Source organism: Ovis aries, chromosome 1, assembly GCF_016772045.2.
Source record: "Ovis aries strain OAR_USU_Benz2616 breed Rambouillet chromosome 1, ARS-UI_Ramb_v3.0, whole genome shotgun sequence".
Classification (NCBI taxonomy): Eukaryota; Metazoa; Chordata; class Mammalia; order Artiodactyla; family Bovidae; genus Ovis; species Ovis aries.
Window position 1 is genome coordinate 109,717,038 of NC_056054.1, and position 17,883 is coordinate 109,734,920.

Genomic DNA, 17,883 nt, shown 5'->3' on the forward strand with positions numbered 1-17,883 from the left:
AACCAACAGAAAAGAGACAGAGGGATAAAGGTGGCCAATCTAAGATTAGATAGCAGAGCTAGAAAATATGAGTGAGCAACTGAAGACTTACTGAGTGGAGTGTTTTTGATGGTGTTTTATATTTTTTAATTGCTTTTCTAAAAACAGGAATTGAGAATAATCAAAAAGAAAGGTATGTGTTTTAAAGCTAAACACAGAGTGGGACAAAAAACTCAGAAATTAAAAAATTGACTGCACCTCCAGAAAATAATTCAAGAGAATTAAGATTGTGTGCTGCTTTGTGTTTTCTTCATATCATTTGAAGATGTTTACAAAAAGATTCATTTAGGGATTCAAAAGCAAGCATTTCAGATGTTCCTGCATAGAGGTGCAACTGGAGCGATTTCTAACTGGCCTGTTTAGGGCCCCAGCATCAGGTTAAGTAACTAAGTAATTGTCATCCCAATTTTAGGAGTTTTTGGTCTCCTTTCTTCCCTTCCCAGGTGACACAGGTGATGACCGGTGAGAACCAGACAAGGGTGACTGAGTTCCTCTTCTCTATGTTCCCACATTTACATGAAGGTGGCCTCTTGTTCTTTATTCTCTTGCTTCTCATCTATGGATTTATCATAACTGGAAACCTAATGATATTCATTGTCACCCAGCTGGATGTGGCCTTGCACACTCCCATGTATTTCTTCATCCGTGTCCTCTCTTTCCTGGAGATCTGGTATACCACGACCACCATCCCCAAGATGCTCTCCTGCCTAGTCAGTGAGCAGAAGACCATCTCTCTTGCTGGCTGCCTTCTGCAGATGTACTTCTTCCACTCACTTGGCATCACAGAAGGTTGTGTCCTCACAGCAATGGCCATCGACAGGTACATAGCTATCTGCAACCCCCTCCATTACACAACCATTATGACTTCCAAACTCTGTATCCATCTGACAGCTGGATCCTGCCTCTGTGGCTTCCTCCTGGTGCTCCCTGAAATTGCATGGATTGGCACCCTGCCTTTCTGTGGCTCCAATCAGATCCAGCAGATCTTCTGTGACTTCACCCCTGTGCTGAGTTTGGCCTGCACAGATACATCCCTGGTGGTCATTGTGGATGCCATCCACGCAGTGGAGATCCTGGCCTCCTTCCTGGTCATCGCCCTATCCTACCTCCAGATCATTGTGGTGATTCTGCAAATGCCCTCGGCTGAAGGCCGCCACAAAGCTTTCTCTACCTGTGCTGCCCATCTTGCTGTGTTCTTGCTGTTTTTTGGCAGTGTGGCTGTCATGTACTTACGATTCTCAGCCACCTACTCTGTGTTTTGGGACACAGCAATTGCTGTCATTTTTGTTATCCTCGCTCCCTTCCTCAACCCCATTATCTACAGCCTGAGAAATAAGGACATGAAAGATGCAATTGGGAGGCTCTTTGGCTATCAGAAGAGGGCTGGTGGGATTGAGAGATAGATCTAGATCTCTCTAGACTCTAAAAAAAAACTCTTGGAAGTTCAGCTTTGCACTGTCCCTTGTCTTGTTCATGATTATGCTCTTTCTCCATTGTCACAGCTACTTGTTCTAATATTATAAACAAGGATGGAAAACTGCTGCATCCAAGTCACTGGTAGTGGTTGCAGAGCTTATTTACATTGATGTAGTTGTGGTAGCTGAAAGGAGTATACATGGGTTTTCCTGCTTAATGGTGCAGGCAGGCTTCTTCCTCACACTCTATTAGCAAGACTCCTGCCCTTGTCTACTGTGGTCCCAAGTGCTGGTGAGGCCAGAGAGCAGGACTGAAGAAGCATAAAAGACATCATGGACATTGCTGTTAGCTTTTCCCCAATCCTCTTTCCAATGATGAACCCCATGCAGTTCCACATTCCACATCAATAAATAATTTCCTGAAACTACAGAGAAAACATCTTAACTTTTAGCTTATTTAATGCACAAATTTAACTCAGTGGCCATGTTCTGATCTTGTATACCATCTGTATAGAATTTTAGCACAATAGAGTGGCATAGTAATTAATAATAGTCCACTATTTCCTCTAGTAATTTACTATTTTAAATATTTTCACATATATGAATCCTCTTGACTTGAAAAAAAAAGCAATAAGGTCAGATATCACCATATTAAATGTAGGAACAAAGGTTCAAAGAAGTTTAATGATTTGCCTAAAGTCATATAGATCATTAGTGACAGAGCTGGGACTTAACTTCAGGATTCTACTTCATGGTCTGCCCCCAATAAATACATATGTTCATTTAATATATTCTGTGTTGAAGAAAATAAATTATACACATTTCTTTTCCTCAAAGTTTCATGAAACCTTACCAGTCTTTAATGAGTACTAGGAGTCATGGGGTTCTTTCCTTTGTGAATTTCCTAGTCCTCAGGTGATTGTTGAAAGACTATTGAACTATAGGGTTCAAGGACAAAATGTTCTGTCTTTTTCTGCCACTAAGGTATGTCATTTCCTTGTCTTTAAAACTACATGGTTCCTGGAACTGATTGATTATCAGAACATATGACTGAGAAAATCTGAAAAAGAAAACCATTCTTGTGCATTTCTGAGAAGTTTCCAAGAATATTCAATTACTAAGCCTAATCTTCCAAAGGAAATATGATATTCAGTAAATATGATAACTATTAAACAAAAAGTGATGAAACAGTTTGCTCCTCGAGACTTCAAGATTTATTAAAAAAAAAAAAGTTTGAGTAGCAATTCTGTTAGGTACTCTGTTAAGTCCAGAGGATTTAATTAGTGGTTATAATATTAGTGTTTTTGATCTTTGGAGCCCTCAGAGTCTGATAAATAATTATTGTTGCTATTTTAATGAGTGTTGTTATTCATTGAATTCACATTTTTTTAACATAAAATGTAATGGTCCTTATAGACTCTGTATTTCCAGCTTTAGGCTATTTTAATTCATCTAAATCTTCTAAACATTTAGTATTTGTTCTTCAAGCCTCTTTGAATATGTATAATTTTTTCATCCTTTCTTCTCTCTTTCAATCTAGCATATTGATTCTTTTCACAAGGATAACCTTAACTTTTGTCATTGAAGCTCAGAAATTATTGTTTTTACTATTATTTTCCTCCACTTCTCAATATTAACTGCAAGCTTCAAGAAATATTCTTCATATTCAAGTATGATATTCTGGGTACTGACATCAGGACCAATATAGGCCCTTGTTTTGATGTGACTTATTTCCTATCTTTTTGTTTGTCTTGCTGTTTCTTGCTTGCTCCACATCTCCGATTGGACTAAGGATCCACAGGGATAAGGTTTCCTCATCCTCTGAATGTTATACCATTCAGCATAGCATCTGTTGACTATTCAAGGTTTGCTGTTGGCTGAATGACTGACTGCTTGAGAAGCTGGGCTGACTAACAAAGGTGGATCAATACCTGTGAGAACAAATGAAGGAGAGAGAAAAGTTGATCTTGGTAAAAACCAAGTATCCATATCAGCCTCAGTTCAGTTCAGTCGCTCAGTCGTGTCCAACTCTTTGTGACCCCATGAATTGCCACACGCCACGCCTCCCTGTCCATCACCAACTCCCGGAGTTCACTCAGACGCATGTCCATCAAGTCAGTGATGCCATCCAGCCATCTCATCCTCTGTCGTCCCCTTCTCCTCCTGCTCCCAATCCCTCCCAGCATCAGAGTCTTTTCCAATGAGTCAACTCTTCACATGAGGTGGCCAAAGCACTGGAGTTTCAGCTTTAGCATCATTCCTTCCAAAGAACACCCAGGGCTGATCTCCTTGAGAATGGACTGGTTGGATCTCCTTGCAGTCCAAGGGACTCAAGAGTCTTCTCCAACACCACAGTTCAAAAGCATCAATCCTTCGGCACTCAGCCTTCCTCACAGTCCAACTCTCACATCCATACATGACTACTGGGAAAACCATAGCCTTGACTAGATGGACCCTAGTCGGCAAAGAAATGTCTCTGCTTTTGAATATAGTATCTAGGTTGGTCATAACTTTTCTTCCAAGGAGTAAGCGTCTTTTAATTTCATGGCTGCAGTCACCATCTGCAGTGATTTTGGAGCCCCCAAAAATAACGTCTGACACTATTTCCACTTTTTCCCCATCTATTTCCCATGAAGTGATGGGACCGGATGCTATGATCTTCATTTTCTGAATGTTGAGCTTTAAGCCAACTTTTTCACTCTCCTCTTTCACTTTCACCAAAAGACTTTTTAGTTTCTCTTCGCTTTCTGCCATAAGGGTGGTGTCATCTGCATATCTGAGGTTATTGATCCTTCTCCCAGCAATCTTGATTCCAGCTTGTGCTTCTTCCAGTCCAGCATTTCTCATGATGTACTCTGCATAGAAGTTAAATAAGCAGGGTGACAATATACAGCCTTGATGTACTCTTTTTCTTATTTGGAACCAGTCTGTTGTTCCATGTCCAGTTCTAACTGTTGCTTCCTGACCTGCATACAGATTTCTCAAGAGGCAGGTCAGGTGGTCTGGTATTCCCATCTGTCTCAGAATTTTCCACAGTTTATTGTGATGCACACAGTCAAAAGCTTTGGCATAGTCAATAATGCAGAAATCCCAGTAGCAGATGCTGAGTACCCAAAGTTCATAACATGAGTTACCCAAGGCCAAGCACTGAAATTGTTGTATGAACTTTTGGCACAAACTAAAGGACACCTTGCCATTGTACACATAGATTACAGAGTCCTGGCTAAGATGTGATCATGTCTCCCCATGTTGGAAATTTACTGTCTTTCAGAAGACATAATTCTTTACATTTTGGAACTGATAAATGATCAGAGCTATAGCCAAACCCTTTAGCAAAATGGTCAGTACCATCAGAGCATGGAATTAAACACTACTTCTCTAAAACTGTGATTGGAGAACCTTATTCTCTGCATTTACATTTCATTGCTCCAGGGAACAAAGCACCAGGTTGGCATAAAGCTGGTTGGTTGTGCAAAACCCTGGTTTAAATCAGTTTAGCCAGTGATGTTCCTGAATTCAATACTTATTTTTCCTTTAAAAATAAACTTTTTATTATTCATTTTGCTACACTGCATCCCATCCCATATATCTTATATCTTTGGACTAATCAACTTCCATGTAGGGTAAAGTAAAAAAGATCCAAGAGATGACATTTACTGTTGATAATATTATCTCCTTTCAATAATCTCTTCCCAATCCATCCCTCCCATCCACTTAAAATCACTATGTTCAGAGAAATTAATCAGTAAAATATCTATATTTTGAAATAGAATTTGTTTATAAGACTTTGTTTTCATATGCAGAGTCCCTGATTCTGACTTGCTCTATAGTTTTGGCAGGTGTTTTATCTAAGTCTAAATTTCCAATTCTGTAAAATAGAAATAATTATTGCAATTATTGCTCTCATAAATATGTCCAATTGTGATTTATCCTTCAGTTTTCATGTTTAATGTAGCTTATTTGAGTAGAGATTGCATGTGTGCATGCTAAGTCACTTTAGTCATGTCCAACTCTTTGAGACCCTGTGGACTGTAGCCTGACAGGCTCCTCTGTAGATGGGATTCTCCAGGCAGGTGTACTGGAGAGGGTTGCTATGCCCTCTTCCAGGGGATCTTCCAAACACAGGAATCAAACCCATGTCTCTTATATCTTCTGTATTGACAGACAGTTTCTTTACCAGTAGCATCACTTGGGAAGAGAGTGGCAATTACTAATTGTGGCAATTACTAATTGCCACAACTTAAATAAATTAATTGTAACTAATTGTAAATTGAGCACAAATTTAATGTCTAGAATCTTCAACTCTTTGAAAACAATTCTAAGAACAAGAACTTAGAGAAAAACAGAGTAACATCTACTTTGTACATCATCATTTTATGTAAAGTTTAACACAGCATTTGATATACACTAATAGCTAAATAAATATGTGCTGAATTAACAGATGGAAGATTGCATAAATACAGACACTTTTGCTCTTTATTTTGTCGATCCATGTAATTCTACACAGAATTAAATATTTTCTTACAATCAACATTTGATAATCTACCAACAGTAGATAGCCAATATATAAATAATCCCTAACTCCAAATAATAATTAAAGACTTGAATTTCTCAGATGCTAAACCATAGGATTATTTTTCATATATTAAGGGAAGTAATTAGCTTGAAATGAAATAAAGTAGTCCAATATAAAAAGTCATCCTGTTTCCTGCCACAGAGTCCTTCATTTTCACACTTTTTACTGGGAACAGATATTAAGACCACTGAGATAAACACATCTCACAAATTCTCCTTTTGGCTAGTTTAACCCTATTTTCCTTTTAAGAAAAATATCTGGGAAATATTTTTGCTTAATTATGTTTTCCTGGATATTGTTCTAACAGAGTAATGATGAGAAGTCTGGGCAGAGTTAAAGACATAAAATAAATGTAACTTTTTTTTTATCGGTTTATACCAGACATTTTGTACTGTGGTTTACAGACCTTATCAGCAATCCTCAAAACAACCTTCAAAAATAACAAAAGATGAAATTGACTCATCTATTAAGAAAGTTTGAGTTATAGAAGTTGTGTGTTTAATAACTGATTAAATGAACTAGAATTTAAACCTAGACATATGTGATGTTGAAAGAAAGCTTTTCTCTACTACATCAGTGTTTTTCATTTTAATACATAGATGTTCAATAAACATGAAATGATTGTAAATGATACATCAAATACCTTTTTTTCCCTAAGCTGCATTTTCATTTCAGTTCAGTTGCTCAGTCGGGTCCGACTCTTTGTGACTCCATGAATTGCAGTATGCCAGGCCTCCCTGTCCATCACCAGCTACCGGAGTTCACTCAGACTCGCATCCATAGAGTCAGTGATGCCATCCAGCCATCTCATCCTCTGTCGACCCCTTCTCCTCCTGCTCCCAATCCATCCCAGCATCAGAGTCTTTTCCAGTGAGTCAACTCTTCACATGAGGTGGCCAAAGTACTGGAGTTTCAGCTTTAGCATCATTCCTTCCAAAAGAACACCCAGGGCTGATCTCCTTCAGAAAGGACTGGTTGGACCTCCTTGCAGTCCAAGGGACTCTCAAGAGTCTTCTCCAACACCACAGTTCAAAGCATCAATTCTTTGGCACTCAGCCTTGTTCACAGTACAACTCTCACATCCATACATGACTACTGGAAAAACCATGGCCTTGACTAGATGGACATTTGTTGACAAAGTAATGTCTCTGCTTTTGAATATGCTATCTAGGTTGGTCAAAAACTTTTCTTCCAAGGAGTAAGCATCTTTTTATTTCATGGCTGCAATCACCATCTGCAGTGATTTTGGAGCCCAAAAAAATGAAGTCTGACACTGTTTCCACTGTTTTCCCCATCTATTTGCCATGAAGTGATGGCACCGGATACCATGATCTCCGTTTTCTGAATGTTGAGCTTTAAGGCAACATTTTCACTCTCCTCTTTCACTTTCATCAAGAGGCTCTTTAGTTCTTCTTCACTTTCTGCCATAAGGGTGATGTCATCTGCATATCTGAGGTTATTGATATTTCTCCTAGCAATCTTGATTCCAGCTTGTGTTTCTTCCAGCCCAGCATTTCTCATGATGTACTCTGCATATAAGTTAAATAAACAGGGTGACAACATACAACCTTGACGTACCCCTTTTCCTATTTGAAACCAGTCTGTTGTTCCATGTCCAGTTACAACTGTTGCTTCCTGACCTGCATACAGATTTCTCAAGAGGCAGGTCAGGTGGTCTGGTATTCCCATCTGTCTCAGAATTTTTCACAGTTTATTGTGATGCATACAGTCAAAGGTTTTGGCATAGTCAATAAAGCAGAAATAGATATTTTTCTGGAACTCTCTTGCTTTTTCCATGATCCAGCTGATGTTGGCAATTTGATCTCTGGTTCCTCTGCCTTTTCTAAAACCAGCTTGAACACGAGGAAGTTCATGGTTCACGTATTGCTGAAACCTGGCTTGGAAAATTTTCAGCATTACTTTACTAGCATGTGCGATGAGGGCAATTGTGCAGTAGTTTGAGCATTCTTTTGCATTGCCTTTCTTTGGGATTGGAAAGAACACTGACCTTTTCCAGTCCTGTGGCCGCTGCTGAGTTTTCCAAATTTGCTGGCATATTGAGGTCAGCACTTTCACAGCATCATCTTTCAGGATTTGAAAGAGCTCAACTGGAATTCCATCACCTCCACTAGCTTTGTTCGTAGTGATGTTTTCTAAGGCCCACTTGACTTCACATTCCAGGATGTCTGGCTCTAGATGAGTGATCACACCATCATGATTATCTGGGTTGTGAAGATCTTTATTGTACAGTTCTTCTGTGTATTCTTGCCCCTTCTTCTTAATATCTTCTGCTTCTGTTAGGTCCATTCCACTTCTGTCCTTTATTGAGCCCATCTTTGCATGAAATGTTCCCTTGGTATCTCTAATTTTCTTGAAGAGATCTCTAGTCTTTCCCATTCTGTATTTACAAATTTTATTTTTTATCATCTGATGAAATGTATTTACATTAAGTCGAGTAAATCTGAAAGACTTATATATAAGGAAGACATAGATTTGACCAACATCCAAAGTATGGTGTGCAAACATCCAGGATTTGAAAATCACAGCACTGAATCATATTTCTAGAGAGGATTGCCAGTCTCTGATCCCAAGTCATATGTGGTTGCAGCAGACATTATAAGAGCTGTACTATTACTGAAAACTAGGCAGCATTTGCCCCAGTTCAGTAGCCCATGTAGAAAATCCTTGAACAGTTTGTATTTCATCTATGACTACTGAGGACCCCCAAGGTCACCATATCCTCAGCTTCACACTTGGCCTGCTTCCTCCAGCTTCACTTCAGTATCCCCATCTTCTTTAACTGCCTTCTCACAGCCTCCTTGATCTCCTTGTTGCGCAAGCTATAGATAAAGGGGTTGAGGAAGGGTGTGAGCACCGAGTAGACCACAGCCAGGGCCCTGTCATAGTCCAGGGAGTAGCTCTTCTTCAGCCGCACATACATGAAGAGGATGCTCCCATAGAAGATGAGGACCACAGTGAGGTGGGAGGCACATGTGGAGAAGGCCTTCCTCTTGCCTGCAACTGAAGGAATGCTGAGCACTGTGCAGATGATCTGCACATAGGAGCTGAGGATTAACAGAAAGGTGGCCAGGATCTTGCAAGAATTGACAACAAAGTCCACTAGGACATTGATTGATGTGTCAGTACAAGCCAAGCTCAGAACAGGGGGGAAATCACAAAAGATGTGCTGAATATGATTGGGACCACAAAAAGGGAGGTGAGAGACCAAGGAAATTTCAGCCACTGGCCCAGCCAATCCTCCCAACCAACAACCAACAGCAATCTTGACACAGAGTGCTGGGGTCATGCGAGTAGGGTAGTGCAGGGGCTGACAGATGGCTAAGTATCTGTCATAAGCCATAGCTGTGAGAAGATAGCATTCAGTAGCTCCAAGAGAGTGGAAGAAGTAGATTTGCAGAAGGCATCCAGAGAAAGAAATGGTCTTCTTTTCACTGAGCAAGTTCGACAGCATCTTGGGGATGGTGGCAGCTGTGTAGCCAAGCTCCAGTAAGGAGAGGATGCTGACAAAGAGGTACATGGGTGTGTGGAGCCGGGAGTCCAGGAAGACCACCAAGAATATCAGCAGGTTTCCGAGGATGGTAGTGAGGTAGATTAGGAATAGCAAGAGGAAGAGAAAAGCCTGAACACCCTGAAGAAGGGGAAAGCCCAAGATGATGAACTCTGTTACCTGGCTCCAATTCCCGGGCTTCATCGCTCTCCATTCGTATCCCTGGAATGCAAAGTATGGAGGGATGAGAAACAATGTTGAGCCAAAGAATATCTAAGAAGAAGGAAATGCTCAAAGTCCATTTGTCCTTCCCCTGCACCTCCAGAATAAGTGATCTTAGTACATGCTGTACGAAGCCAGAATTTCTATCCCTCCCCCGAACAGTTGTCAACAGACTCCTTCAGAGTATCCGCTCTTATAACCAGACTTAAATTGTCTTCTCTAATTATACAACCCATTTTTGGCCACTGTAATCCATTCTATATCCAATTTATCTTTCTTAATAGAATCTATGCTGCTACTGCTGCTGCTGCTAAGTCGCTTCAGTCGTGTCCAACTCTGTGCAACCCCATAGACAGAAACCAGCCAGGCTCCCCTGTCCCTGGGATTCTCCAGGCAAGAATCCTGGAGTGGGTTGCCATTTCCTTCTCCAATGCTTAAAAGTGAAAAGTCAAAGTGAAGTCGCTCAGTCATGTCCAACTCCTAGTGACCTCATGGACTGCAGCCAATCAGGCTCCTCCATCCATGGGATTTTCCAGGCTAGAGTACTGGAGTGGGATGCCATTGCCTTCTCCAATAGAATCTATAGGGGTTTTAAAATTTTAAATATTCCTCAACCAGATTCATATCATAATTTATATACATTTCCTTGTGTGAGGTATAAATCATCATTTATACTAATAAAATATTGGTAGTTCACTCCTCTAAGATTACATCATTTGAACCATATATTTTTATTTCCAATTTTAATTCATTTTCTTCTTCAGTTTTCTAGACACCAAAGAATCAATGCTTTCACCCCCAGCTCCATTGCATTTTCTTATAGAAACACAGGTCTAACAGCTTCTTTCCAGCAGGTAGATCAGAGTTTCACCTCTTTTGGACATTGGTGAGAATCCTAGCAAAGGAAAAGGGAGGGGGGGGGATTAAATTAAAAAAGAGCCACCAAAAACCAGAAGGCAAATCTATCTCTGCATTTATACTCCATACTGTGGCCACTTTATCAACTCTTCGTACCACTTTCCCCCTCCACCAACTTCAAATGCATTTTTCTGATTTGTTGCTTCACAGATGGTAAATATTTGTATTTCACTGTGTTGAGGTCAATGTAGCAAAAGTTAACTGAACGTTTTTGTGTGTGTAAGCATTATATTAATACCTAGAACAGGGGCTAAATCAATAAAGAAAATATGTCATCTGAAGTTGATAAACTAATATTCTAATAGAGAAAATGGAGAGCCAACTAATTACTTTATAACTGTTTACTAGAACATTCTGTCATCGTTGAAATATGCTACTATTCTTACTTGTTAAGGAATAAAAAAAAAAACAAACAAAACAAAACAGAAAAACGCAAAAAGTGAATCTCTTGATTCAATTACCCCACAGCCACTGCTCCATTTCCTTCTCTGTCTCTGTAATAAACTTCCCATATATAAGCTGCCTATATTTACTGCCTCTAATTCCTCTCTTACTATTCTATTGGTGTATACTTGATTAACAAGGCTGTTAGAGTCAGGTGTACAACAAAGTGATTCAGTTTACATACACATGTATCCGTTCATTTTCAAATTCTCTTCCGATATAGACTGTTACATAATATTAAATAGAGTTCCCTGTGCTCCGCAGTGGGTCCTTGTTTGTTATCCATTCTAAAAACAGTATTGTGTACATGTCAATCCCTAACTATCCCTCTCGGGCTTCCTCACTGAATTTAAGTCTGTGAGTCTGTTTCTGTTTTGTAAATAAGTATATTTGTATCACTTTTTTTTTAAATCTTCCACATATAAGTGATAAGGTACAATATTTCCCTTTCTCCGTCTGACTTACTTCACTCTTAAACTCATTCTAATTAAACCTTCACCACATCCTCTCCAGCAAAGCCTCCATCCTACAGTCACTAATTAGCTAAGATTTTATAAATCCAGTTGTCATCTCTTATTCCTTTGGTTACTTGGACTCTCAGCCATTCTTCATGGAGGTGATCTATCCTGCCTCTTGACACACTCTCATCACTTGGTCCTCAGGATGCTATACTTTAGGTTTCTTTCTACCTTAGTGGAAGTTTTCTCTTTGCCCTACCTTTTTAATGCCATAGTTTGCAGGGGTCAGCATTTATTTTTCTTTTCTCATTTCTTTGTAAACTCACTGCTTTGTTAATATCATCCAGTGCTAAAGCTTAAAACCCCATATATGTGTTGATTTCTAAATGAATATCCAACCAACATTTCTCTCCCTTTTATTTCTCTCCCTTATTCAATTGCCTGTGCACATCTCCTATTAATCACTTAGTAGCCATCTCCAAATGAATTTCTGTGAGCACTGCCCATAGTCTTCCCCATCTCAAATGACGACAATTACAGTCTCTCAGCTAATGGGCCAAAATTCTCGCAGTCATCATTGTTTCCACCTTTCTCTCATACAACCAGGATCTATTTTTCACTTGAATTAAGCCACTGTCATCATGCACCTCTGTTACTGTAATTGTCTCCTAACAGATATTCTTATTTGCATTTGTTCATCAACACCCTCATGCTGATGCAGCAACCTGAATTATCCTTTTAAGTTATTAAATCAGGTCTTTCTTTTCCTTTCTTCTGTGGCTTGATATTTTACAGTCTTTGCTGTAGATGTTTCCTCTTCCTAAACTGTTTTTTTTCACCAAATATCCACTTGGATAACTTTTTCATTTATTGCAAGTTTTTGGCCAAATCTAACTCTCTCAGTCAGCTCTACCTGAACCACCCTAAATAAAACTGCAGTTTCCCTCCTTCCTTACATCCATGTCCTATACTGAAATCACCTTCCTCTACTTTACTTTTAAATTGTTTCCAGTGGTACTTATCATCTTTAACATATGGCAGAAAGTGAAGAGGAGCTAAAAAGCCTCTTGATGAAAGTGAAAGAGAAGAGCAAAAAAGTTGGCCTAAAGCTCAACATCCAGAAAATGAAGATCATGGCATCCGGTCCCATCACTTCATGGGAAATAGATAGGGAAACAGTGGAAACAGTGTCAGACTATTTTTTTGGGGGGGCTCCAGAATCACTGCAGATGGTGACTACAGCCATGAAATTAAAAGACGCTTACTCCTTGGAAGAAAAGTTATGACCATACTAGAGAGCATATTCAAAAGCAGAGACATTGCTTTGCCGACTAAGGTCCGTCTAGTCAAGGCTATGGTTTTCCAGTGGTCATATATGGATGTGAGAGTTGGACTGTGAAGAAAGCTGAGAGCTGAATAATTAATGCTTTAGAACTGTGGTGTTGGAGAAGACTCTTGAGAGTCCCTTGGACTGCAAGGAGATCCAATCAGTCCATTCTGAAGGAGATCAACCCTGGGATTTCTTTGGAAGGAATGATGCTGAAGCTGAAACTCCAATACTTTGGCCACCTCATGAGAAGAGTTGACTCATTGGAAACGACTCTGATGCTGGGAGGAATTGGGGACGAGATGGCTGGATGGCATCACGGACTCGATGGGCATGAGTCTGAGTGAACTCTGGGAGATGGTGATGGACAGAGTCGGACACGACTGAGCGACTGAACTGAACTGAACTGAACTTAGTTATTATCCCAATTATTTATTGTTTCTCTCCTTTTCAAGAATATAAACTCTGTGAGATCAAGGGATTTTGTTGTTTAGTTCACTGATATACTTCAAGTGTTCAGAGTTGTGTCTCAAACATGATGATAACTCAGTAAATACTTGTTAAATGAAAAAGCAAATTTATAAAGATAAATGCATATTTGCATATACAGTAAGAGTTGGAAGAGTAGTAAATGACCTATGGCCTGGAAATGGAGTTCAGGAAAACCTCATAGAAGGCACAATTTCATTTGAAATGAAAAACTGTCAGAATTCTCTAGATGGAAAAATTAAGTATTCTAGGCACAAAGGAATACTTGTATAAAGGCAAAGTATTATGAAAGGTCTCCTCTTTCTGCCCTCCAAGGTTCTTATCACATCTTCCCTCTCTAGACCCCTCTTATCCCATCCAAGCTAATATTATTTACTCTGCTTTGTTCTTAGGGTTTTCTTCTAAATTCAAGTAGCATGGCCAACTTTTATATCAAAACCTTTTTCATTCCAAGAATTAATGTGAATGTTTCTCCACTAAGATACCAGTGGGCTACTTCTAGGCAGAACTCTTCAATGGGTGACTCTGATTCAGCAGAATCATTTTACTCTCAAGAGATTTCCTCCTTGTTTAGCTTTTTTTTGTTTTTGTTTTTTTTTTAACTTTGAATTCATGTCTGTCCACTGCCCAATTCTGCCTTCTTACTGTTTCAAATCTTGGATGTAGGCATATCACCTCTAAAAAATTATTCCCACATTTTTACCCAACTCAGATCCTTTCTTTCCTAGATGTTTTACATTCAATCTCTTTAAATTTAAATATAAAACACCATTCCTGGAACTGCTTCTCTCCATATCTGGCCTCGCAATTCCACTCACAGATACGTTGTGTAGAGACCTTAACTAAACTTTCAGATATTCATGACTGCAGCCTCAAGACTGAATGTTAGAAGCCAATATCTTGCCCTTTCCTTTCTCAGAAGGTAAAGTTTCCACTTGACTCCAAAGACTCACAGTATTCTCAAACTGCTTTTCTTCATTTCTTAATGATGACCTGCTGTCATTAGCTCCTTGGATACTCTGCCTGGGAAATCAAAGTCACCATGTCCAGGTTAAGCATATTTCCCACTGAAAGCCAGCACCTCTGTACTCATTCAATTTCTCAGTTCACAATTACAGAGATTTTGACCAATTCCCTCATACCCAAGCAATATGGCAAAAAAAAAAAAAAAAAAAACCTGATGTTTTTCCCCTTGCATAGTTGTTTTATTTCATTTTCTTTTATAATTTTTAAATGTTGCTATAATTCAGTTTCTGCACCAAGAGATTTTGACTCAGTGTTGAAAAAAGCATTAGAAAATATCACTCCCTCTGCTGCTACTGCTGCTAAGTCGCTTCAGTCATGTCCGACTCTGTGTGACCCCATAGATGGCAACCCACCAGGCTCCCCTATCCTGGGATTCTCCAGGCAAGAACACTGGAGTGGGTTGCCATTTCCTTCTCCAATGCATGAAAGTGAAAAGTGAAAATGAAGTTGCTCAGTCGTGTCTAACTCTCAGTGACCCCATGGTCTGCAGCCTCCCAGGCTCCTCTGTCCATGGGATTTTCCAGGCAAGAGTACTGGAGTGGGTTGCCATTGCCTTCTCTGATCACTCCTTCTAGTGACCTCCATAATTTTGGATTTCATTGTATGACTATGAATATTTTAAGTGTGTCAAAGATTCCATCAACTGATAAAAATGAAAGATCTTTTAATATCTATAAAAAGAAGGAAAGCTGAAATAAAGAATTAAAAAAAACATTCTGAACCAAACTTTATACTGTCTGTATAGTTTTCATTTTTATTCAAAGCAGTGAAAACTCAGATCTTCTCAGCTATGTAGGAACCCATCCTCTTGGCATCCCCCCACAAATGGGCACTAAACTTCTGCGTAGACTGATAGTGCCAGAAGGTCCTTGCACCATATGGCAGTTCTTTCCCATTGTTGTTTATGGTTCATAAACATAAAGCTGCTTCTTTCCCTGGAGGAAGGAAATGGCAACCCACGCCAATATGCCCTGTGAAATCTGAGTCACAAAGAATCAGACACAACTGAGTAACTAACACTCCTATAGACCTGAAATCTGAGTTTGCCACTATCTTAGTTTTTGGAGGCAGACACTTTAACCTCTGAGCCACGAAAAAAAAAAAAAAAAAAAACCTGCTCTAGGGCAGATTCATAAATTTAAACATAATTTTCATGTCATAAGGATCTCACTGTTTACCAAATTGGTTCCTGTCTTCAGCCTTGATTCTTTTGTTGGCCATGTACCCTTACTAGAATATACTTTATCCAAAGTTAGCCTATAGACACCTAAACCATTTTCTGGCTCAAGTTTCCTCACATTTTCCCTTGACCATCCAAGGTAAACACTGGCCTTTCCTGCTTCTAAATTCCCAGTAACACTTCCTCACTTCTCCTCCAATTATATTCTGAAATGTACTGCAATTACTTTTCATGCATACATTTTATCATCCCAAAGCAACTCTCTGTAAAGTAAAAGAAATCTCATATTATGCCCCATCTTCCAGATACTTAGCACAATGCCTGATACATTGCAACCATGGTGGCTAATGGAAAAATTATGATAATTTCTATGACTTACAGAGCTCCTTAACTTACCAATTACTCATCCCCTCCCACTGGTTTCCTGATACTGTTGTCAGAGCTCTTATAAAATCTACCGCATGTATTGTTTTTGTTTTTCAGTCACTAAGCTGTGTCTGACTCTGTGAACTATAGCCCACCAGACTCCTCTGTCTATTGGGTTCTCCCAGCAAGAATATTAGAGTGGGTTGCTACTCTCTTCTCCAGGGGATCTTCCTGATCCAGGAATTAAACCTAGGTATCCTGTATTGGCAGGTAGATTCTTTACCACTGAGTCATCTGGGAAGCCCATACCACATGTATAAATTAGTATTTATCTTACTTCAGTCCTTTGTAATCATATTTTATTACCCTTATTCCAAAAATAGCTTTTACTACAAATCCCTTGCATTCTATTTTCAAGTCCCTACAATTGCATTATCCATAACCCCAAATTATTTAAGCATAGGACCAAAGAGCTGGAAGTTAGGATATTGTTCTATCTCCCTTTTGCAAAAGAGGAAACTAGAATACAGAAAGGAGAGATGACTTTCTCAAAGTCAGATTAATTACAGCATAGCCATATATCCCTCCCTATTGCACCTTCCTTTCACTCCACGCCCCATTCTCTTCACTTTGTCATACAGCAGACATACACGATATTGTAAAGCAACTATAATCCAATAAAATATAAAAAATAATCATAACAGCATTAATGGATATACAGAGTTAAGATAAAGTACATAAAAATGGAAAAAATTAAAAGATAAAACATAGCTAATTTACTGATTCTGAGCCCAAAGTCTTTAACATTTGGAAAGGAGAATATCTGTGTGTGTGTGTGTGTGTGTGTGTGAGTGTGTGTGTGTGTGTGCATTAATAATTTTTATGTTCTGAATCATGTGTCCTCTGAACTCTAATTATTCTCCTCCTCTTCCTATTTCATGATGCTCTAAGTTCTTCCCAGTGCACAGATTAGAATACAAAATGGTAGAAATGCCTGACTGACAACGTTCTTACCCAGAGCCTGATGGTGGGAGGGTTCTTGGCTATGGCAGCCCAGTCACTGCTGAGTCTGGAACTGGAAAAGAAAAACTCTCAGCTCACTTCTTACCTCGTACTTAGAGCATTACAGTCACAGTCCCCTGGATCCTGAAAGAGTAGGAGTTTAGCACTTCGATAGAACCTCTGGGAGTAAGTCAAACCATGAACGATTCCCCTCCCATGACCAATATCATTGATAGAGTTCTTAGAGAGATAGAAGCCCCTGGGTCTCTGAGCAAACCTTCTGGGGTTGCTAAAATGCTCTCTCAGGAAGGTAAACTGTCAAAGAAGTTCATTACCCAATGATCCTTCATCAGCTAGTAGTTAACTACAATTGTAATAACCACCAGTCCAAGTTGAGAAAGAATATCTCTAAGGGCAAACATTTTTTTTTTTTCTTCTGTAAAAAACAGTAACTGGTGTGGGAGATCTAGGTTCAAATGGATTCCTGTATCATATAGCCTAGGAGAAAGCATATAACTTCTAATTATAACAGGATCTTTCTAAAATTTGACTGGCGTTTTAGGGCCCTAAGAGAATAAGAACACAGCCAGGATGAGAACATAAATGATGCCAAGGCAACCTCCTACTCCTGCCTGTTGCTCGTATCTATAGCAGTTTCATTTCAACTGCATACAGCAGCTTCCTCTTTACTCTGCTGTTATCTTGCTCTACAAAGAGCCCTGCCTCAGGATCTTGCATTCCAGTCCCAGCTGTTCTTCTAGCCATTTATGTGACATTGGCCACCTACCTGAGTATTTGATGTCCGATATTTCATGTGAAGAAGATATACATTCTTCATATGAAGCAAGAATGACCGAATGTGATAATGAATGTAAAATGTATTTATCAGTAATAACATATTCCATGAAAGGAC

General features: G+C 39.3%; 2 protein-coding genes across 2 annotated transcripts; one reads left to right on the forward strand and one right to left on the reverse strand.

The window, feature by feature from the left end:
• Positions 1 to 482: 482 nt before the first annotated feature.
• LOC101120294 (olfactory receptor 6K6) lies at positions 483 to 1,442 on the forward strand. The gene has a single exon (XM_012184070.4). It carries the CDS (start codon positions 495 to 497, stop codon positions 1,440 to 1,442), a length of 948 nt encoding a protein of 315 aa, XP_012039460.3. The 5' UTR covers positions 483 to 494.
• A 4,278-nt stretch (positions 1,443 to 5,720) lies between these two features.
• LOC105612644 (olfactory receptor 6N1) lies at positions 5,721 to 10,769 on the reverse strand. Its single transcript, XM_060397889.1, has one exon. It carries the CDS (start codon positions 9,740 to 9,742, stop codon positions 8,804 to 8,806), a length of 939 nt encoding a protein of 312 aa, XP_060253872.1. The 5' UTR covers positions 9,743 to 10,769; the 3' UTR covers positions 5,721 to 8,803.
• Positions 10,770 to 17,883: the final 7,114 nt, after the last annotated feature.

Excerpts from the sequence above, each read along its gene's own strand:
- LOC101120294 (XM_012184070.4), top strand. The coding sequence starts at position 495 with ATGACCGGTGAGAACCAGACAAGGGTGACTGAGTTCCTCTTCTCTATG.
- LOC105612644 (XM_060397889.1), bottom strand. The coding sequence starts at position 9,742 with ATGAAGCCCGGGAATTGGAGCCAGGTAACAGAGTTCATCATCTTGGGC.